The 24,424-nt window shown below is 27.4% G+C and overlaps 2 protein-coding genes across 5 annotated transcripts in view; both read right to left on the reverse strand.

Annotated features, from left to right (window-relative positions):
- The window catches only part of LOC112683294 (high affinity cAMP-specific and IBMX-insensitive 3',5'-cyclic phosphodiesterase 8-like), a 99,982-nt gene that overhangs the window by 4,351 nt on the left and 71,207 nt on the right, over positions 1-24,424 (reverse strand). For 2 of the 3 annotated variants that reach the window (XM_025554246.1, XM_025554245.1), the window contains 6 exons: positions 23,393-23,452; positions 23,246-23,303; positions 11,608-11,775; positions 7,285-7,499; positions 2,456-2,574; positions 1-152 (listed from right to left, as the gene is read on the reverse strand). In XM_025554246.1, coding sequence (XP_025410031.1) covers positions 1-152; positions 2,456-2,574; positions 7,285-7,499; positions 11,608-11,775; positions 23,246-23,303; positions 23,393-23,452 — 772 coding nt within the window. The remainder of the gene's footprint in view (positions 153-2,455; positions 2,575-7,284; positions 7,500-11,607; positions 11,776-23,245; positions 23,304-23,392; positions 23,453-24,424) is intronic. The other variant, XM_025554247.1, reaches the window with a different exon arrangement.
- LOC112683295 lies at positions 16,115-18,978 on the reverse strand. 2 transcript variants are annotated; one of them, XM_025554248.1, is made up of 2 exons: positions 18,471-18,978; positions 16,115-17,023 (listed from the first exon to the last, which is right to left on the reverse strand). In XM_025554248.1, exon 2 carries the CDS (start codon positions 16,727-16,729, stop codon positions 16,229-16,231), a length of 501 nt encoding a protein of 166 aa, XP_025410033.1. In that variant the 5' UTR covers positions 16,730-17,023; positions 18,471-18,978; the 3' UTR covers positions 16,115-16,228. Both variants share the same exon structure in this region, with proteins under 2 accessions (XP_025410033.1, XP_025410034.1).

Here is a 24,424-nt window from a genome sequence, read left to right on the forward strand (position 1 = left end):
TTTATCCAAAATTTGTACGACTTGATCGTTTGAGTTTTCTTGAGCGGTACATATCAACGATATGACTTTCGTGATCGGCGCTTCGAGTGGCAAGTTGTGCAGTTTCGCCAGACTCTGTCTCCGAGCCGACTGTGCGCCTTTAAAAGAAAAATCTAATAAATTTAATAGATTAAATTCAATAAAAGTTCAAATCTTCTGAAATACAAACACACGAAATCATAGTTAATTATTATAAATAAGCTGAATGGCGTTACGCGTGGACTATTTAGTTTAGTAGATGTTTTTCGATGTGAGGTTGAAAATATCTTTAAATATTTTTATTGGTGTATCAAATTATAGCTTGAAGATGGTAGAATCAATCAAAATAGAATTTTTTTATTGACCTTGAGAAATTTAGTTTATAGTATATCATAGTATATAGTTTTTTGGTTGATAAAATATGGTTTGGATTAAAATTGAATTTTATTGATATTCTGATAAAGATTGGCTATTTAATATAACCATTGGTTATATGATATTATATAAAATAATATCTTTATATAATCAACGTATTGACAAGAATGTCGGTGAAATACTATATATAAAGGGAAAACGATGTACATTAATGTCGGATGTTTCGGTAAAATGATATAGTTTATCCGTTTATGGAATATGATTCACAAAAAATAAATTGCCTAGAAAGATAATAAAGTTACGTTTTTACAAATGTTTTGTAATCAAATGTATAACACGACTTTTATAATAAAATATGGGACACGAGTAGTGTTGAAAATGTCTGGTTATAGAAAATTACTGTTTGATGACTGTTTGATTACTAACTGTAATATTTTTTAATGACAAGTGAGTGTAATGAAATCCGACGTGAAGAACTTAGTGTAAAATGTCGGTAAAATTATAATTAATCAATATTTAAAAGAAGGAATTATTTCTATAAAAGTTAAAGTTTGTGTTATTAATTTATATGATAAGCGAAAATTTCTAGTAGACTGATTATCATGAAATTATGTTAGTGGAAGTTTGTTTTATATTAATAAATTAGATAATGTCATGTAACAATGATGATTTAGTAGTATTTTAGATTCAGTGCGAAATGAGAAAAAAACAAAATGGCCGAATATTATGTGAATGATTTGATAATGTTTTCCCTTCACTTAATTGTTATGTACTGCATACATTTTGAACCTTGCGGAGAAAATATTAAGTTTAATCGGTTTATTGAAATAATAAGGTCGAATGCAGGTCCATTTCTCAGCCCTTCCCCACTTGAGAAATTAAAAAATGCTATGTTATAACAACTATGCCAATCGTCTGTGCACTTATGGTACAAATAGCTTAACCATTTATTTATGATATTGAAAAGGTGTAGTATTTATTAATATATACTATAGCAATTAACATTAGAAGTATTTTTAAAGTAAATTAATTAAATATTAAAGAAAAAATATGTTGTAGACTTTTATTCATACATATTAATGTTAATTGAAGATCTGTAGGTATAGAATTTGTGAGGCTTAGTGCAGCAAAAGTATTTTGAGCACTTATTATATCTACTTATTATCTTATTATCATATAAGAATGTAAATCATATTTCATCTTTTTTTTCTTCAAAAAGGTGACCACTAAAAACATAGTATATATATATATATATATACACATAAATATATATAAATTTACAGCCCCGATTTATGTATATACTCATTTATGGTATAATAGTATTAGTCACTATATAGTAGTGGTATTATAACACTTTAAAAATACCCTAATAAGCAATACATCTATGAAGTAAAAGTTATGTTATAAATAATGATTTATACACCAGTGTATGGTATTCAAAGTTTTTTTATTTTAATAGCTTTATGCTAAGTAACAATTTTACTATATGAATACCTAAAACAAGTATTAACAATAAACATACTGTAAAATACTCGTATAAATAATAACGATAAAAATAACATTTTAATAATAATATTTGATTTTTAATTAGCAGGGATGTTTGGTAATAAAAACAATAAGCATGGTTGGCTTTTGAAATATTTCAATTGGGGGGTTACTGTTTCATTGGGTCCCCTTGGTGTAACTCAAGTTGGAGAGGGGGCTTAAACGTAGGATTACTACCTGGCACAAATGGTAGACACAGAACACAGATGACTAACATGGTCGGATTTCGTAATTTTTCAAGTGAGGGGTGGGGTTGTGGAAATGGACCTATCGAATGAAATATTATTACTAGATTGTGCGGACGTAAAAATGGTTGAAATTTCGGATGATATTGCAATAACGTGTGTCAAAACTTTACAAAAATACTGAGTTATAAATTAAACAGTTTTATGTAAACGGGTAATTTGAAGTAAAATCCGAAACGATAATTTATATAAAGCCATGAAAGTGTTATCTTGCTGACAGAAATAAAAAAATAAAAATTGAGGTACTTAAAAATGCGTAGGTAAGTACTTACCATCGCTGTTAATAGATTTGAGGTCATACGATCCCTTACGAATGGATGGTACACTTCCTCTTGGGTATCCGTGTCCCTCTGCAATAGTTTCTTGTACATATATGAAATTTGTTGTTTCTCTAAAAACAAACACACTTTTATGAGTACTTGAAAAACAAAACATTGTTTTATTCCGTTTATAATTTAATCATGAAACGACTGAAACGTGATGAAATTGTATATTATTTTTTTACGTATTTCTTTTATTAAATTTTATTATTATTTAAAATAATATTACTATACTGAGAAAAACAACATAAGGTAATTATTTTTTTATTTATTGATGAAAAAGTACATAGAATAGAAGAAGAAAAATTAAGTTTCATGACATTTTCCAAACAACGTAGGGTTACATATGCAACATTGCATGTATAATGTATTGATTGGTTTTTTTTTATTTTAATTACATTTATTTATTTATTTTTATTAAAAAGAAATGAAATGTAGCTAATGACTAGGTCTGATCATACAATACAATCATTCGGCTATCAGTAGCCGTAGTGTCAAGTCGTTCTTAGTACTCCGATACTCCGTAATCGCGCGTGTTTTTAATTTAATTTCAATGCATTCCAATAATAAAAATAAAAATACTTCACCTCAAAAACTCAATCTTCCTGCACTTTAAAAAAAAGAACTAGCAGTATCGTTCTTACATCTCCTCATACTAGTAAAAATAGGCTCTCTCCACTATTAACTCTCCAAGATACCGGTGAATTGAACAATATTACAGAAAACGACATTACTTAGCAACCACAGGTCAGACCTAAAATTCCATCTATATATGTTTATAATATTTCCGATTACGAAAACTTTCATGCTACCTTAGAAAATACAACAGTTGACAATTTCTCCATTGTAAATACAAAATCTGCCCTAAAAATTAATTTAAACTCGATTGATGATTATAGAACCGCTACTAAACTTTTTTATGAGACCGAAATTGAATACTGCACGTATCAACTTCCTAAAAATAAACAGCTTTCGGTAGTAATTAGAAATCTACCTGTAAATATATCTGAAGCTTGTATTTACAATGAACTTCAAGAACTTAAATTTGAAGTCGTTTCAGTCACATGCCTTCAAAAATTAGTTCAAATCACCAATCCCAATCATAGTAGTTTTATTATCAAAATCATCTACTGAAATATTTTCTTTAAATAGACTTTTACATTGTATAATAATAAATCCTCCAAGGATATCCCACAATTTACAAATTGTCAAAAATTTTTCCATACCAAAAAGTTTTGCCATCTGCTATCAAGATGTGACAAATGTGCGGGTGATCATCACTACAGTCAATGTAAGAAACTAACAGAAGCCCCCCTCCCAAAATGTGTTAACTGTGATAGTGATCACCCAGCTAATTTTAGAGGGTGTAATTTTTACAAAGAAATTTCAAGAACCAAAAATAAAAATAAAACTAGTACAAATCTGTCCCATAGCAAAAATCACACTATCACAATACCTAACACAAATACTCAAAATATATATTCAATCAAAGATAACACTAATCATAACACATACGCCTTTACGTGTAATATTAATAGTATCATAATAACAATAATTATAAAGGCAAATCAGTCAATTCCACAGATAACGATAACGACTTTATGAAAACTCTTTTACCACTAATTAACACATTTGTTACCCAATTAATGCAAAAAATAATATAAAACCTGCCAGTCATCATTAACATCTTTAAACTTAAACATTAATGGAGCTCCATAATACCTTATTATTAAACTGGAATGCTAACGGTCTTAAAAATCAAAGAAATACATTACTAGCTTTTCTTAATCATCACAACATACACATCGCATGCATTACTGAAATGCATTTGTCGTATGCAGATGAAATTTAATTCCGAGGCTTCAAAATGTATCGCGCTGATCGTATTACACAATTTCGTGCCATGAGCGGAGTGGGTATTCTAGTATGAAACAAATTCAAACAACAACAATTGCCTACACTAAGTGTGAGAACAAGTCTTGCCCTTATTTCTGTCATAACAGAAGCCGCTCAGTCCTGTTCTAATCCCGTACCGTAAAATATACACAGTCCAGGCAACTTAACACACTCCATATCTTTATTTATTCGTCGTAAACATTTAGCTAGCCGCACCTGGCAAAACTATAGGAACCCTACAGATAAAAAAATATTAAACCTACTCACCAAAGTAGTCCAAGCAGCTTTACAAAATTACCGTGTATCCTCATACAATAGTTACTTATCAAACATGCGACCGGGTAAATCAAAGCAACAAAAAGGCTATTAAATCATGATATCAATACCATTTCCCCTCTCCGCACTGATGCAAAAATTGTCATATCCGATCAAGAAAAATGTGATGTTTTTCAAACAAGCTGTACAATACCTTTTCTCCGAACCATATTTGTAATCCAAGCAACGATCTAAGAGTAACACACCTCAGAACTAACAAATTATGAAGTCCAAAATTCCATAAACTATGTAACGCCAAATGAAATCAAACAAATTATTAAAAATCTTCCGAATAAAAAATCATCAAGTCACGACAAAATTACAAACCTTATGCTAAAAAAATTACCACCGAAATGATTAGTGTTTATGTCCACATTATTTAACTCTTTGTTGCGTCTTGGTTACTTTCCATCCAAATGAAAAGTCGCAACCATAATACTAATAAACAAACCAGGAAATGTCAAATCCAATCCTGACAGCTATAGGCCAATCAGCTTCTTATCTTCAATTTCAAAATTGTTTGAAAAAGTCATTCACACTAGACTTCTTTTCAATTTAAATATCATAGACCTTATATCTAAATTCCAATTCGGGTTTAAATCAAATCATTCTATGGTTCAACAATTACTTAGAATAACTGAACACATTAATACTGAATTTGAAAAACATTGTCATACTGGAGCTGTATTTATAGATATTTTAAAAGCATTCGATAAAGTCTGGCACGAGAGCCTACTGTTTAAACTAATACCCATAAATACTCCATCTTACTTATTCAATATTATAAATTCATTTCTACTAAATAGGCAGTTCACTATTAAAATAAATTATAACACCTCTGACCTTATGCCTATAATTGCTGGTGTACCTCAGTGCTCTAAGCTTGGTCCCATTATATTTAACATCTACGTATATGATGTCCCCCAGTCTCCTCGTACGAATATTGCCCTTTTTGCAGACGATACTACTATATTCACCGAATCACGTAACGTTGAAGTAATTACCACAAATTTGCAAGTAAATTTTGATACAATATCTTATTGGTGCAATAAATGGTGTATCCAAATAAATGCATTAAAAAGCATAGGTATTATTTTCAGTCTTTGTCCTTATCGCCCTCCTGCACAATTACCATTTAACAATGTAAATATACCTTGGAGCTCGTCAGTAAAGTACCTAGGTTTGACATTGGATAAACGGTTAACAATGGCAGCCCCATATATCATCTAAACTTCAACAAGCATATCAGCGCCTTTCTATGTTACACCCTATTCTCAATAAAACAATTTCCAATACAGAAAAAATCATTCAGAAATTTAGATTAAAAAAATATCAGCGCCTTTCTATGTTATACCTTATTCTCAATAAAAATTTCCAATACAGAAAAAATGCTCTCTTCTAAAATTTAAACAAATTCTGCGTCCACTACTCACTTATGCGTGTCCGGTTTGGGGAAATGCGCAACCACTCTGACGCGGATCCGTGCGGCAGCCGTTATCGAAACGGCAGTCGCCGACCGTGTCCTTATATATCTCATCAACCACCACTCCACGGCACGCAACGTCGCAGCGACACCCCGTCCTCCCATCCATCATCGGACAGGGGACGTGAGCGATCGCTACGACGTCTGACAGGTACCACCACGTAACCGTGCTGTTTTTCCGAGATCGCGTACGGAGACAAATCTCGTCGTCAATTTCAACTTTTTTTTATACAACAATTGTTATACTTTGTGCACACTCATTCTTTTTTTATAATTAACATTATTAATTTCAATGTGTTGATTAATAATATATAATAAGGACTATCTGAAATAACCCGCGTCGTTTTTATTATTATTTTTATTATAATATTTTTTATCATTGTGTACACCGCACCGCGACCGTGCACACACACACATCATCACCTGTGTGCCGCGTCAACTCACATCAGTAAAATTCAAATTTATCAAAATAAAGTGCTACGTATTATTGCAAACGCACCTTGGTTTATGAAGAATGTAAACTTTCACAAAGACTTTCAGGAAATCATAGACCATATAAAAACCTCATCAAAAAACTTCCATACCTCACTGCTCAACTCTTCTGGCTCACTTCATTATAAACTCCACGTATATCCGCCTCAACGTAGATTAAAACGTTGACGTCTACATGACCTTCTGGTTTAACAACTCCACATAATATACAGCAGCTGTTTGTTACTCGTAGCGTTTAATATTAAGCTTTATAACTTGTATACGAGTATATATTATATCTGTTTATACTTTATAGTTAATTATTATTATATCAGTTCACTGTCACTTATAGTCAGTTACGTCTCTGCTTAACTATCACTAATATTAATGATTACTAATGTACATACTAGATAACAAATTCGTCTTACTATTTAAATTTCTATAAATTAATAATCATGCTCAAATTGTTATAAATGTACCATTGTAAATATCAATAGATGTAGATAGCCAAGGCTAGGGACATCTTATCTTAATAATAATAATAAAAAAAAATACAATTCAAAATTTGTTAATCTCTATAAAAATCCATTGTGGGTCGTTTGACTCCCAAACTTACTTGCCAAACGATCGAAACGGAAAAGCCCGACATTGAAGGTACACGGGTTCGCCGTTCTTGCACTTCCACGACACTTTGCCATCCCATTCAATGTTTTTCTGTAACTTTTTAGTAATTTGGTCGATGTCACCCAGTTGATGGAATACGGCCAGCGGCTGGTTGACTACGTCCTCAGGCGCGTACCCCAAAACTATTGAGCCCATCTTATTCATGTACTGCAAAGTCAAAAATTATTGTTGTGACGTATTATATATAATATATATACTAGCCGGAAATACAAGTAAAGAAAAATATTAGTTTTGTTGGGTCACCTATACCACACTTAATATTCGGTGGTACAATTTTATCTTTTTGATCGGGATGTATCCTCAAAGAATCGTCAGATTCTTTATTGCAAAAAAATAAATTATAGTTATTTTGTTTGGTATTTGTATCCTTAAGTGATAATTTTATATCAAGGCCAATCATCTGGCGTTATCGACTTATAAAAGGTGGTCATAATTTTTATTTACAATTTATGTTTCAATATATTTGGTTTATTAAGTTGGACTTGTATCACTTGTACATGTTTAAATCACTTTTCGTTCACAAGATTTTGTAATTAATTCCAATATCTGATGAATTTAAAACCAACATATGGTACATATTCTTAACACAAAATGAAATATCTTTGTTATTTAAATAAAAAATAATATGCTTGGGATATTATTAAAATATTTTTAAAATGAAGGACATTGCAACTTAAATTTGAAATGCTTAAGAAAGAAGGCTAAATGAACCACAGACTATCGGAACAATTATTTCCTGCAGGACGTACGAGTGTAATTTTATTTTAGTATTTGTCCATTATCGAAATATTTGCATTTGTATCTTAATACTGATGAACTAGTTCGACCAGGATTTCCTTTCCGGTCATAACGAATTTAGTTTTATATCGATATGATTAAAATGTGAACACGCATTTATATCTCCTAAAATGAGTCGTAATAATAAATGAGGGATTAACCTAGGACGATTCGATTGCCAGGATAAGGTTATTTGATTGAATTTACAATTTGCTGTTTTATCAACATTGTGCATGGTATTAAAGGGACGATTGAACCGTCAAATAAATAGAATAATAATAGTGTTTTCCATTTACGAAACAAAATAACGGCACCGGTCCTCAAAGAAGTATTGACAAAATGTTCTATGGAATTTTATATTTTACGTTAAAACTGTGTATGAAAGGAATTTATTATGGTTTATTATTACACACTATTAAAACTACTTAGTAAATAATGTACGTTATTAATATTAATTATTATTATTATTACTTTTTGAATCACGGTTAACACTTAAATATTTGAATGGTGAACTAATTGTTAAACATTAAAAAATATTTTCTCGTTTTACAGTTTTAGCATAAAATACAACTACAAAAGAACTATATTGTGCTATACGGTATTGATAATTATATATAATCATGTATAAGTATACACTTTTGTGTAACAAATATTAAATGGTTTAATACGGACTTTTAGTAATACCTGTTTCATTTAAATATGGGTTTTTGTTAATAATGATAATTCAAAAAGGTAATATCTTAGGTTTTTTGTAGATTATGATTTATTATCAAAGACAAATTATCCATAACATACGTACATATACAAATAAAAAAAACTAACTCTATGTTCATAAGTAAACACTGATGATAATATTATTATCTAAGTTATTTATTATTATTTATTATAAATATCAAGATGATTTTTAATAATACATAAAATATATAGATAATACGAAAAAAAAAAATTGTGATTAGCAATCGCCTAGGTAGCTGAATGTTATTAATGCGTTTTGAATAATTTGGAAAGTTAGAATTGTTGTTCGCAGAAAGAATAGAATATTACAAGCTTCTAATTTGTTCATGATTTTACTCCACTATTTCTAATTAGACAAAAGTTAGCATGATTGGATTTCAGGTATAAAACATAGGACATTGTAAGCATATATTTTTTCAGAACTAAATATAATACTTAACAATTGTATTTAAACTAAATAAAATTTATGTAGTTTACGAACATAATGGATGGATATTAAGTTATACACAGTTTATGTTTATACAAAAATTCTAAGAATAATTATATATTTTTTGATGTGTCATATTTTAAGATTGTGTATACTATATTGGTATGGGTATATATGGGTATAAATAAAATTATAGATAGTTATTAAAATTAAAAACTTAAGACAATTAAATGATTCATTATTTGTTTAAGTTGTCAAACACTATGTTATTATTTGTGTAGAGTTTACTATTTAACGGGAGTATTGGTTATTGTTTTTCAAATAAATGTATTATTTAAAGTAATTAACCTACAACGATAATTGATTTTATGCAATTAAAAATGTGATGTTAGTACAAAAACTAATTTAAAATCAAATTATATTTAAATTATTCGGATGCATGTTTTTTAATAATACATTATTTCACATCAAAACCTAACGTAATTCACTGATATAATTTAGTTGATGTTTAATTTAAAAAACCATGTATTTAGTACATGTTTATACACCAAATATATACATAAAAATAAATATATGCATATTTATACTATGAAAGGATTTCGATATTAAGTAAAATAATATAAAATTATATTTTGAAGTCGAAAAAATAATACATTAGGTTACATAAATGAAAATGGATTTTATCAATAATGTTACAATTATAATATGTAATATAAGATTTAAGCTAATTATAACCAAGATAAGAAAAAATTAAATGTTTGCATTTTTATTATAGTAGCACAGAATAATAAATGAAATACTAATCTTATATGAACTTAAAAAACTCTTTTCAAAATTGTATATTATACTTTAAATGTATCCTATGAAAAAAAAGTAATAAAACGTATATGTGATACATGAAGTATAGTTTTCAAAATCTTATTTAATTAATAAAATTAATTAAGTACAATTGGTAATAATAATAAAACAAAAAGATAAAAAACAAAATTTGTATGACTGTAATTATTTTTTTCATATTATTATGAAATTAATTGTTTTAAGCTGTTAATTCACTTGAAAATTATTTTATAAACTATTTTACAGTTATTGAATATTGAGTTTTATTAGTCTTATTATGCTATGAGTTTATATAATATTTGCGTCAGCTTTATCATTCCGAAAAAATATATAATTAAAAATTTCAGTATTAAAATTATTTTCAATTTGGAGTGGTTTTATTTTTATTTAAAACTGAAATAAAATCAGTCAAGAAAATTTAAAAGAGAAGAATTTTTAAATGTTTATAGAATTTAACGTGATTTACTAAGCTTTCTTCTACTAGTCAAAAGTTCCAATAAGGGTACATACAATATTATTATTAATTATTTTTTATTTTGTTATCAGTGTTATATGAGTACAAATTGATTAAAAATTTCAAAAACATCAAAGTACCACTAAAAGTTTCGTAAATTATTTTTATTACTTCAAATATAAATGCTTTGCAAACAATTTTCATTAATTATAAATTACTATAATATATAGTTGAAATTTTAATTTCTGAGAAACTTTATTTTATAAAAATAATTATTATATTTTTTTCAACACATGAGTAATATAATTTTTAAAATTTTATAATTAAAAATATTTGATTTGTACTAGAGATTTATAATTAGTGTTTCTTGAAATAAAATAAAAATACTTCTCATTAAATGAAAAACAAGTATATTTTTTACTTATTTAAATTCAACAAAGCAGAGTATAATCATAGAATATATTAAACTTAAAATAAGTGGTTTTCAAGTTTATTTAATGCACAAGTGTTAATGAGTATTCAATACTTCATCTCTTGACAAGCTAAACATATTTTTTTATGAACATGTTAAATAATAATTTTATACAAGAGCTACAAATATTTTAATCATCCACACATATAAATATTTTTAATACATAGATATTTAAGTTGTAATAATTATGATTATGAGTGCCAGTTGGAGTACCACTTGTTCTAAAAAGAGATTTGAAAAGTTTTTAATTAATATAAACCCTAAAATGTTAAATGCAAAGTGTTTTCATAACGTGGTCATTGAGTCCAGGCGAACTAATTTAATTTCGTGGTTTTACCTAAAACCCGTCCGTTCCAAAATGTTTTTTCCCCATTCAAGTCCCTTGACAACACTAAACCAAAAGCTAACAAGCAAGTTTCGCACCCGAGGGATGTAACGTTTGTGGGCATATTTGCCGAAGCAATAAGGTTATTGATAATTTGCAAGACTCTTGAGAGGAGACAGGAAGGCTTGTAGTTCAAAAAACTAATCTTTCAATTTAATGAATGTTTACTTGAATATTGTGTTTGAGGTCGGTAATTATGACGAGGTCTTTGGTCTTGTCCAGTGCAGCCAAAACTGCGTCTTGTTGTATTAACATCGATCGCACCGATATATCTTCTTTCTCCAATTGCTGTAATTCTTTGATCCATACGTTTTTGTTACACGTTTCCACTATAATCTGTAACAGTAATTATTCGTCAATTAAAACGATGCAATATTGATTAGGAATCAATATAACAGTGTAGCCCACTAGAGCTGTAACAATGGTGAGGCAGGTGATTGAGGCATTTGCCTCAGGATCCAATGCAATTTGGGCGTAAAATCTTAACAATTTTTTTAATTAAATCGGACAGTTAAGTAATGTGTAAATTAATACTAAATACCTTTTATCGGTAATTAAAAAAAAATAATAATTATAAATTGAATTATGACTGTATATAAGACTTCTTATATTTTTTAAGTGTACTGGCTATAGGTTGTAGTTAATACAAGATTGGGACAAATACTCTCTCTTAAATGACACAGTACAGTAAAACCTCTCTATGCCGGACCCTCGTAAGAAAGAATCTTGTATAAAACGGAAAATATCCATAGCCCTCGTTATATAATTAACCTTTTGGAATCTCTATTATACAAAAACGGAAATATTTTCATATAACCAGAAAAAATACTTTCCTCGTGATCGAAAAAAAAACTATTTAAATATAAATAACATATGTATTTTAAAATAACATAAGTTTTCTACATTTTATTATTATCTGAAATATAGCTTGGTATAATTTATTATTATTTAACGATTGTCATATTGATTTATTGATATTCTAATGAGCAAAGTATAGTACAACAAATATTAGATATTATGTATCTTTACCTATAGCACATTTTCAAATATAACTAGTAGAAACTATGGAGGAGTAGAAGTGATAAATATTGAGAATTATTGCTAGCAAAAGTCGGGAATAATGCAAACGAAACCTGTCCTTTTTTAAAGGTATTTCTACTAAGTCAATAGTTATAAATCATGAGTCATGTGCAAGATGAAAAAGGCAAAGGATCAATTAACAAATGAGTGGAATATGGCAGGGGAAATTAGGATGCCCTTGGATATAGGCAAGTTTAAAAAATCAGGATGTTTTAAGAACATGATTGTTCATTAATTGAACAATTGTTGGTTGTACATAAATAGTATTTTAAAATTTAATTTTTTTCATCCTTTCTATAACGAAAAAATTTACTGGTCCCAAGTGATTCCGTTTAAGAGAGGCTTTACTATATATAGGATTTCAATATTAAAGATAACAGTGTGAATACCCCTATAATTTCGCGCTTGTGTAAATGTTACGGGTAATGTGAACACTAACCGTATCTATTGGACATAGTAAAAATATTATTCATAAAATGTTTATTTCGTACATTACTCAGGTAATTTACACATTATCTAAGAGACTGAGAGGGTGAAGTACGTACATTTTGTACGTTATTTATTACATTGATGAAACACACGCAATGTTTAAATATTTTAAAACAATTTTAATATAGTTCTTCTTAATATATGCGTTCTACATATACGTTTTTAAAATGACTTCATGCCAAAAATGTAACGAGTGTTTTTATAAAATAATCAATGAATATTTTGTATCATATTTTGTATTTTAGGACCTCCAATGATATTACAATCTGACAATGGCCGTGAGTTTGTAAATAAAATAATAGAAGACTTAAAAAATATGTGGGACACACTGAAAATCGTTCATGGAAAGCAACGGCACAGTCAGTCACAAGCGAGTGACGAGAGAGCAAACCAGACATTGTAAACTATGTTGATAACATGGATGAAAACAAACAACTGTAGATCATGGTCGGAGGCAGTGTTGGGAATAGATAATGCAAAATTTATCTAGATAAAGATGAAAGATAATATGTCTAAATCCATCTAGATAAAGATAATAGAAAAAAAAAATTAAAATATCTAGATAAAGATAAAAGATAATTTCATTTTTATCTAGATAAAAAAAAAGATATTTTCAAAAATGTTATTTTTTGGTCAATATTTCATATTCTAATAATATCTATGAAGACTCAATTATAATCAGAGGCGTATTTAGAAATGTCTTATTGGGGGGAGGGTTGTACAAACAAAAAGTTCAAAGTATACATAGTTATAACTTTTCCATCTCAACAAAACTGTCATTATTCATAACCAAATAATCAAAATACAAGTGTTTGATAGAAACATAAGCTTTTATTACACAAATTTATAATAAAATATATTTTTAAATATAATTTTTGTAATTACAATAACTGAAGACGTCTAGAGTGTTTATAAGCATATGCATCAACTACTTCTTCAGATTTTATAATTATTTCAGGGTGTATATTAAGGTGTATTTAGGGTGTATACAATTATCCGTTTAATCGATAGTATCATAACATCCCTGATTATAATCATTATTATCAATAGATACCTGGGTATTTAATGTTTATTGTAGTAATGTAGTGTACCATTAAGCAGTATTTATAATTAATGTACAATATTCAATGACAGCTAATCACTAAAATATTACAGAAAAAAAAAAAATGAAAATTACTCTGTACGTATCAGGATGAATACAAAATACATAAAAAAATATTTTATGTTAACAATATTGTTTTCCATATAATATTAATTTGATGATTTTAATTATTTTATAAGTAGTTACGACTTTACGGGTTCCAAGTGTGAAGTAATAACTATTCAGCGTATGAGTTATGTGTGTATACTAAAATCAAATACCTACTTTATTTGGAACTTCCATGGGAAAATAACAAATTAAGTTTAAAAATACCAAAAATATTTTCCCGACATAAAAATACAAATAAAATGACATACCAAGAAATAATAATTACTTATTAATAATACACGAATTATGATTATGAATACAAAATATATATGTATAAAAGAAAGTCAGGTTATTTACAGTACTATTTATAATTCAAGAACGGCTGGACCGATTTTGATGATCTCTGATTTGTTGGATTCATCTCCATACAAGAATAAAAATAACTCTAATCTTGGCAAGAATATAGACAATTATCTAAATAAGTAAAAATTTTTTCTGAGATAAGTAATTAGATAACTTGGCATTATTTATCTAGATAAGATAAAAGATGACAAAAAATCTATCTAGATAAGTCTCAACACTGGTCGGAGGGACTTCGATTTTTACAACTTATGAAAAATAGGGCATATCACGATGGCATTAAAAGATCACCATACATGGTCATGTTTGGCACTGATGTGAAAATTGGTTTGTTACCATATTTACTACCAACTGAAACAGTGGAATAAAATTAACTATTGAACAAGAGTTGGAAGAAATATTGCAAAGTGTCGTATCAGGCTATGAACAAAGAGACAATCATGTTTCCGATAAAGAGGTAAATTGTTGGCCATATATAGTTGCACAGTTACTGTTACTCTCTATCGTAGGTTACAGGTACTTTTATTTAATTATTTCTACTTTTCTTGACTGTACAGTATCTAGTTAATGTGAATCATGTGGCTGTAATTAGACAAAAATTTATTTGCAGTTTATGTGATAAAAAAGTAATTACTACAAAACAAGTTTTTCTTAGGTAGGCGAATTTTTATTTATTTTTAGTAAAAATGTTTTAAAATACGATAATAAATGAGAGAACCAGTTCAAAATTATCTCTGGAACAGTAACCAAAAAAAAAAAATTCAGATCCATTAACAAATTCCCACCATGTAATGTTGGCAATACAGTTCGATTCAAACTACCAGAAGTAGACAGAAGTAAAGGTGATCTACAGAATTTACTCTTTAGGCCGGTGTCACACTAGCGGAATACCTGCAGCGGAAGTTTCGCGGCGGAATTTCCACAATATCGAAATTTATATATTTAATTACTACTGGACGCATTACAGGGAAATTTCCGCACGGAAAAAAAACTGCTACACTTCGCGATTATTCCGCGGGATTTATTTCCGCAACGGATACCAAAATAAATCCAAACATGTTTTTTTGGGTTACCTATGTCATTTTTGTAGCGGAATCATAATATTTTATTTTATTCATCATTTGATTATTAATTCTTCAACGAGCATCATCATCATGTTATACGATGAATTATTAATTTCTGAAGTGCAGTTAAATCCATGTTTATGGAATTTAAGCAACAAGGAATATAGTAATCGGGAAGTAAAAAAAAAAAAACATCTAACCAAAGAGCAAAAAATATATTTTCCGATTGGGAAACAATACTAATCGGTGAACGAAAAGAAAATCGTAAATACTACTTAAATCATTTAAATTTTAAATATCATATGAAATATACTATTTATTAAACATGGAATAAGTACTTAATTTATTAGTCAAATTTTAAACACCATCACAATTCACAATGAATCTACTCTAAATAATAATATATAAGTTTTAACTTTAAACTTTTAACTATAAATATTATAATAATAGTACTATGATATTATTAAATTATATATTTTATTAACTTGTAATTATTAGTAGGATGCTTCCCAATTTAAAAATAATTAAATTCTGTTATTTTGCCATGGTACACTTCCGGCATCACTTAAGAAGTATTGGGCGAATTGATCTCTAACCTGTTGTCCAACTAAACTTCTAGATGCAGTTTCTCAATAGCTAACATGTTATCATCATTTAAAGTGTCTTCAAATTCAAATCCGTCTCTCCGTCGTATATAATTATGGAGAACTACGGCTGCTTGAACTATAGTAATTACAAAATTAGGCTCTACTGCAATACACTCATAAAAAATTTCAAATTTTCCACATAGGATTCCAAAAGCGTACGCAACATTTCTTCTAGCTCTACAAAGTTTATAATTAAAAATTCGCTTGGAATAATGTAAATCACGGCTTGAATGAGGTCTAAATAAACGCTGATGAATTCCAAAAACTTCATCTCCAATTAATACATAGGTTAATGCAGGGCCATCAGTATTTTTCAGTAAGTTAGTCGAAGATGGTAAATTTAACGTGTTGTAGAGCTGTTTTCCAAAAGTAGATTGATTAAAAATGTTTGTATCTCCTTCACAGCCGTAAGATCCTATATCCACAATTGTAAAACAGTAATTAGCATCAAAAACTTCCATTAGGACAATTGAAAAAAAACTATTTATAGCAAAAATAATTTGTGCCACAATGTTGGGGAGAATCTATAAGTGTATGCTTCCCATCGACTGCACCAATACAATTTGGGAAATTTGTGTTTTCAAAAAAACATTTGAAATTTCCATCCATTTAGTGATGTCGGTGTGGGCATTTCCATGGGTTGTAAAATATTCCATAGTTGAATGTATGTCTTTTTAACTATTTGACTGATAGTAATTTTACCCATTTTAAATTGATGCTGTAAAGATGAAAAACGAGATCCGGTAACTAAGTATCTATAAAAAAAAAAAAAATAAGGTATTATAATTATGTAATCTTAATATTCATAAGTTAAATAAATCCCAGTAAAATATTATAAATAAAATTAAAAATAAATTATTTTATTACTAGTAATGAGGTAGATTTCAAATCCCTTTGAAAAATATTTTTACCTATCATTAAATGTTAAAATTGTTTTGACAATGTGATTTCTTATAATTATATTAATTATATTAATTTATTTGTATTTATGTATGTTATTAAAAGCTTTCTTATATGTATATAAAAATCCATGTCACAATACGATTATAATATAACTGTTTTATCTAGTTAATGATTTACAAAAGAAGTGGAAGAATGTCAAAGACTATTACAAAAAAGAAAAAAAAGAACTTCCTTCCGGAACAGCTGCTATAAAGAAAAAAAAATGATTATTTTGAAATGCTTAGGTTTTTAGATAAAACTATTGAACGTAGAAGGTAATACTGTATTATAATTAGTAATATTAGGGCTAGGATTAATATGCATTGTTTTTTTTTAAATTAATTTATTTTTTACAATTAATAATGTGCTAGATAAGTAGATAATATCTCAGTTAAGTGTATTTTACCGTTATTAGTTTATTTAACTGTATTTTTATTTATTTTTTTTTAACAGTACCATAAGCAACGTAATTTCAAATGAAAGTATTATTGATAACTTGCAAAATAACGTTATCGATAATGAAATAATCGAATCCGAAATTATGGAAAATGAGGTATTAACCAAGAAGTCAACTACAAGTCAATCTCTTAAACAAAAAATGACTGGTTTTCAAAAAAGTGTGGTTGAAATTTTATCTAAAAGGAAAATGGTTAATGACGACGAAGATAATAAATTATTTTTACTATCCCTTCTACCAACATTAAAAAAAATGTCCAGTGATAAAAAATTCGATTTAAAAATTCAAATAATCCAAATGCTAAAAACCAGTAATTTTTAAACTAATTTTAATCTACATTCAACTGATGATGCAATGAACCAGTATCCATATCTTATTCAAACCATTGTCTCTAATAACTACAGTCAAAGTACTTTCCAAAACCAGATACCTATTCATCACCAAACACCACACATTTCCAACACAGTCCCTAATATATATCAAAACATAACACCAAATTCTTCCAATCAGAATGATCATAACTTATTTTCTCCTTGTCCACAAGATATTTCAAATCAATCGACTGGTTACATTGATATTGATTGATATTGACTGCTAAGATTAATGTTAAACTAAATATTTTATTTTACTAATTTTTTATGTATAAAGTTTTAAATTTATGTTGTTTAATATAACACTAAAAAAAGGAATTATAATTTTTACGGACATTCTTAATTTTTTATTTATTTATTTATTTTTTTGTCTATAAATAGAAATAAAATTATTCACTTGCAAACTTTTTAAAATAAAAATCATTATATTACCTTAATGTATCTGTCAGCCGTTCTTCAATGCCAATAGTTTCTCTGAAGGTGGAGCTCGATTCAGATATACGTGGTCTCAATAAAATCACCAATTCGTCAAATGATTTAATAGACATACGATAGTAATTAAAAACACGATCCGGATATTTCCTCAAGTCAGAGTATAAGCAGTGGAACTCACCCAAAGTTATTCTCTGAACATTGAGTGGGTGGACCCAATGAAGACGTTGTCGCTCAACTGTGTCAGCAGCAAGCGCAACACATACCAACTCGACGTCGTATAAAAGTTCTAATAGTTCCATATTATATTATTTTAATACGACAAACGGTTTATTCTGTATGACAAATGAAATCAAACTGAAGTATTAAAACTACTACTGAGCTGTAGTATCAAGTTTACATTTTTGCGCCAATTCCGCTACGGAAAAAACACAAGTATGACACTAGTCTATACAACGCGGAAATTTTGCCGCGGAACGTCCGCTGCGGATATTCTGCAAGTGTGACATCGGTGTTACGGTTGTATCTATAAGCGATAATCAATACTACGAATTCGGTAATAAAAATGGCACTACTTATCAACTTTATTCCAGAAATTTATTTACTGTATGATCTGGACCATTAATAGATATTTTAGAAGTTTTAGCCATAAAAAAATCTTTGTGTGGAATGGCTAATATAAAATCTTTTTACAATGGTCAAGGTTTTAAGAAATATTTACGTAAAAGTAAATGATGTTTAACAAATAAATGCAAAATCAAATAAACAAGTAAATGCAAATCCGGTGGAATACTTTGTAATTCTAAATGTCATCCGAACTCAAATTGTTCTAATAAAAAATTGTATTTTATTTATAAATTTTAATAAAATAATAAAATTATTCAAATATATAATTAATAGTTTAATATTAGATAATAATAATTAATAATTTTTTTTTTTTATTAGTTTTTGTTACTAAATAGTTTTTGCTACTAGAATGATTCTGTAACCTTTAAGCCTTTGATGTGTTAGTCGTGTTGCACCGACGTTATCAGTTTATGATTATAGTAATACGAATACTTTATTCACAGCACATCGGACAATGTATAAATTGATTGGATAATACATGTTTAAGGTGGATAATGTATACATTATACTGTTCATTTGGATAAGGTTTAGATTACCTGCGTAATGTAAACACTAATCATTTTTGGACATTACCCGTAACATATACATTAGAAATTGTCGTAGACTCATCACAAAACGTTTGAATAGTATCTACATCTAAAACGAATTGAACTCATTTATTGACAAGATGCGCCTTACTTTTTTTACCTTATAGACATTGGTTCTGCTATCTGTACACACTGTATATACTTATATTTTATTTTATTTCAATAGAAATTAATTTTAAAATAAATACTTATTAATAAATGTTTCTCTGATATACAAATAAATAATACTCGTAGTTTAACATTTTAAAATTATGAGAATTTTATTTTTAACGGTATGAGGTGCGTATAGTCAGTATTCAAACTTACCTCAGGCACCAGAAGAGCTTCTTACGGCTTTGTAGCCCATATGTCCACATTTATCTATCCATATGTGTACCATATAATGGGCGTGTATTTTTAAATGCGTTTTTAATAATATTTTCAAATACATTTCGTATATTATATAAATATAATACATTATAAGATATGTATAATATTGCACTTGGCATATTGTTCAACGTGAATCTTAATTTAAATATTATCTTTCTACCATTTCCTACTCACGGGTTAGTCAGAGATGGTATTTCATATATTTTTAATTATTATCATTAGTTGTAGATAAGTAAAAAATGATTTTAACCTTTCTTTTCTTTTATATTGGAAAAATATAATAGGATAATATTAAAGAAAATTGTATTAAGAATGTTTTCAAAATCAATATTATTTAAAAACAACATAAATCAATTTATATACTTCTCTATGTCGTTATGGTTTAGTCATGGAATTATTAGGTACATATATGTTTTATTTATCGTTTGCTTCTTACATGTATTATATGGTGATAGTGGTGTTAGGTTGGAATATTATAGGGGACCAGGCACGACTTTTCCGATTTATTTTCAAAGTATTATGTTTTTTATTAGTTAGAAAACAGGGTTTATATTTATACCTATAGAGGTATTTAGTGATAATAAGACTTCAGCTATTTTCATTTTATAAAGATTAAAATCAATATTTTCATGGGTTTAAGTTTATTTTTTAAAATTATAAAACAAAAGTGTAGAGAAATTACAATTTGTTACGTATTCACAAATATATCTAATTTCGTAGCTAAATCTACACGGATATGGGAAATTAAGAAGGTATTTTATATTCAAGTATTGATACATTTTAAAATAAATCGAGATTTATATTGTGCGTATATCATTATCTTGATCATAATATTTTCATTATATATCAAGTATATAATACGTATAATAAGAAAATAAATTGTCAAAATTACCCAACATTAACATTAAATCTACGGAGTAGGTAGGCATTTGAAACATCTCTTAAATTTATGATTTAACCATTAAACTGACTTTCAGGTTTGATATTTTTAATGTTGTTTGTTTCAGACAACGAAAAGAGGCAAAATGAAGGTGTCCGATTGTTACGAAAGTTATCTTAGCTTCCTCAAATGGTTCAAAATGACTAGAATAATATGTTCTTCTTGAGTCAGTGGTAAAAATAACAAAAATCCCTAAAGGAAAATTGAGTATTTTCTATTATTTTCAGTATAGAATATATCTATTTATAAAAATAATAAGTAAATAATTTGAAATATGCATTGTAAATGGTTAATTTGTATCACATAAGAAGTTATAAAAATGAACTATTTGATTGCCAATGGGAATACTCATCATTTTGATTACAAAAAACTAAATGAACAACATAATCTGTGAAAGATCATTATTAATATTTAATTGTATAAATAATTAACAAATAGATCGATCATTAAAATAGAAGACTTCAAAGAAAAAAAAACGGACACATTGCGAATTTCTATACTGCGTTTTATTTATATTTAAAGGAATATGATTAAAAATGATAATAAACAATATTCCTAAACTGTTTTGTAATGCAGTTTTAAAGTTTCCTCAAACTAATAAGTAGAGTTAGGATAATGATGAATTTTGCATTTTTTTCCTTTGATTTTATACAATGCTATCCTAGATAAAAATTTGTTCCATGCTCCCTAAATGAAGAATATTCTAATTTTATTATGCATTTTTTTTTTTGTTGAATTTTTAGGCATTATTAGGTATAAATGGATGTTTTTGTTTTTTAACGTAATTTTTCAACATTTTTAAGTCATTTTTACATCTTTTAGGTTTTTGTACAATATGCGGTGTTTTTCTCAAATTTGAGATTTTAGAGCAAGTGTAAAACCCAAGTTTGGAAACACATTTAATAATTAATAATTTTATATAATGCTTAAAATTAAAATATAAATGTGTACTATTGTTTATTAATTTTATAATTTATAGTTCATAATTTAAATTACTATTACTCTCACTATCACACCCATATCTGTAATAAAAATTATTATTTATAAATATATTTTTTTCTTAATAAATTTTATAGATAATTTTTATGGTAATTTTTTTTAAGTTTATAAGGCATTTTGGCACTTTTTTTAGGAATTTTTGCATTTTTTTACGGCATTTTTGTGTGTTTTTTAGGTCATCAACATCCTAATTCTAGTAATAAGAAGTAAAGCATGAAATAGTTTAAAAAAAATAATTGCGGTATTACAAATAATTGTTGATATTTTTTAAAACAAATTATAAGATGACATGATTATCAGATTTTTCTTTTCTTAACTATTATTGTTTCCCCCATAGCTGTTTATTTGTATTAAATAAGAAATATCCTTTTCCATTTTCTTTTTTTACAAGTCAGTATATACTATTTCTTAAAAATTACTGGAGTCTGAAATCAGAGGTGTCTAACTTTTTAAGAATTGTGATCGACTTCTGAATTTTTCTAATCGATCAACCAAAAAATGAAGAAAAAAGTTATCACTGAGCAAAAATGTATTTAAAGTACATTCATGTAAATTACACTTATTTTTATTACCTATTTTAGTTTTGTTTTTATCAATTTTCACAAACGCGATAAAGACCGTTATTTAATAAGGAATAACCATTAGATTACGTACATGTACATACATGGCTACCCGATCTCAGTGTATAATTTCGTTTTTCATACTTTATTACTATTATTATAATTATATATTTCTTTAATTAATTTTTATTAATTTCATTTTTCAGTTGGTGTGTTAAACAAAAACTTTACAAAAAAAAAAAAAATTAATATTTAAATTTTTTTTTCTGAAAAAATGAAAAAACACACTTCTGGCGTAAACAATAATATCTAAAACTTACTAGAATACCTATATGGCTTGACATTTTGTGTACAACCTATTTATGAAGTACTAAAACAATATTTGGTTATCAAATTGAATAATAAGAACTTTGAGCAGTAACTACATCATGGAATCTTGGTATGAGTACTTATTTTATATTATTCTTATTAACATTATTATTCTCAAACTTCTTGTAATAATAACTTCTTTTATAAATAAAATAATCATTGAATTGCAATGATTAGAAACTATTCTATTGCATTCGAATGAGTTATTTATCACACAAATAGCATTATTTTTATAAGGTTAAAATACATAAAATACAAAATAATATCAGATTACAATGCATTGAACAATTTAAATTTGTTTTAAATTATAACAAATTATCATACCTTATTAAATCCACTGGTTAAAATTGACGTTACATCTTTTTCATTTCTCACCACAAAGCTGTAATGGGGAAAAAATAAATTATCAATCAATGAAGTTTCGCATCATTGCCCGTCGAATCACAGTATAAGTATAAAGAAATTGATTACCTTTTCCGTACTAAAGCGACAAGTACAACGTGGGCATTCTTTCTAATTGAACGTAAGGACCTGAAGAAAAAGAAAAAATAAACCAAAAAACATTTAATCAATATTTTGTTGTATGATACAATGTATTGTATATTATCTGAGTTCAGTACGAAAGTTCATAACGTTTTCAATATAATTATCACAAATGCTTTATTACTACATACAAACATAAACAATGCGAGATAATCGTATGTACAAGTTTACGAGACAATCTAACAGAAGTTCTTTTAACGGAAACCCATGTGCAGTATTTTATTGTAAATGCGTGTTACTCATTTTTGCAGCTTGGATATAAAATTAAAAATAAAATAAACTTTTTCTTTTATTATTATAAAAAAATTCACTGTTTATCTACATACATTATATATTATAGTATTTAGAGTGCTTTAGATTTTTCATGCTTTTATAAACTGATTAAAATGTGTTCAGTATACGTTTTGTAAAAGGTTAAAAACTTTTAGCAGCTTCTAAGTTTAAAAGTATGGTTTTATATTAAGCATTGCATTGACAGTATTCATATTCTCTACTTTCCGGAAACAATCTGCAGTATCCTACTTTATACTTACGCATTATTATATGCATACTAATTTTTTACACATTCATGTAGTGTCATATCAATAAAACTCAAAGCGTTTTGAAAGCAACCATGTACTATGTACTCATTTAATTAAACAGTATTAAGCAAACCGACTATGAATTAAGATTATTATATTCTAAGGCAATCGTTTAATATTTTTATTTTTTAGAAACGAATAGAAATCATAAGAAATTGAAATATTATACGATTCTGAGGTACTCAATTGGACCATGTATAAGATAATGGTTTTTTTTATTATCTGTTATAATGTATATGTATTTATAAATACATACACAAAAATATACTAAATGGTTTGAACAAAACGGTATGAATCGATATATAAGTACAGATTGTTTAAGTCGAAGCATAAATATGGAGTGTAAAATAAATATGTAAGTCTTCCGAGACAAAGACAT

This window comes from Sipha flava, unplaced genomic scaffold (assembly GCF_003268045.1).
Source record: "Sipha flava isolate LNK unplaced genomic scaffold, YSA_version1 223_pilon_pilon, whole genome shotgun sequence".
NCBI classification, from domain to species: domain Eukaryota; kingdom Metazoa; phylum Arthropoda; class Insecta; order Hemiptera; family Aphididae; genus Sipha; species Sipha flava.

What these genes read in the sequence shown, in the direction of transcription:
- LOC112683295 (XM_025554248.1), bottom strand. Translation starts at nt 16,729, where the DNA reads ATGGAAGTTTTTGATGCTAATTACTGTTTTACAATTGTGGATATAGGA.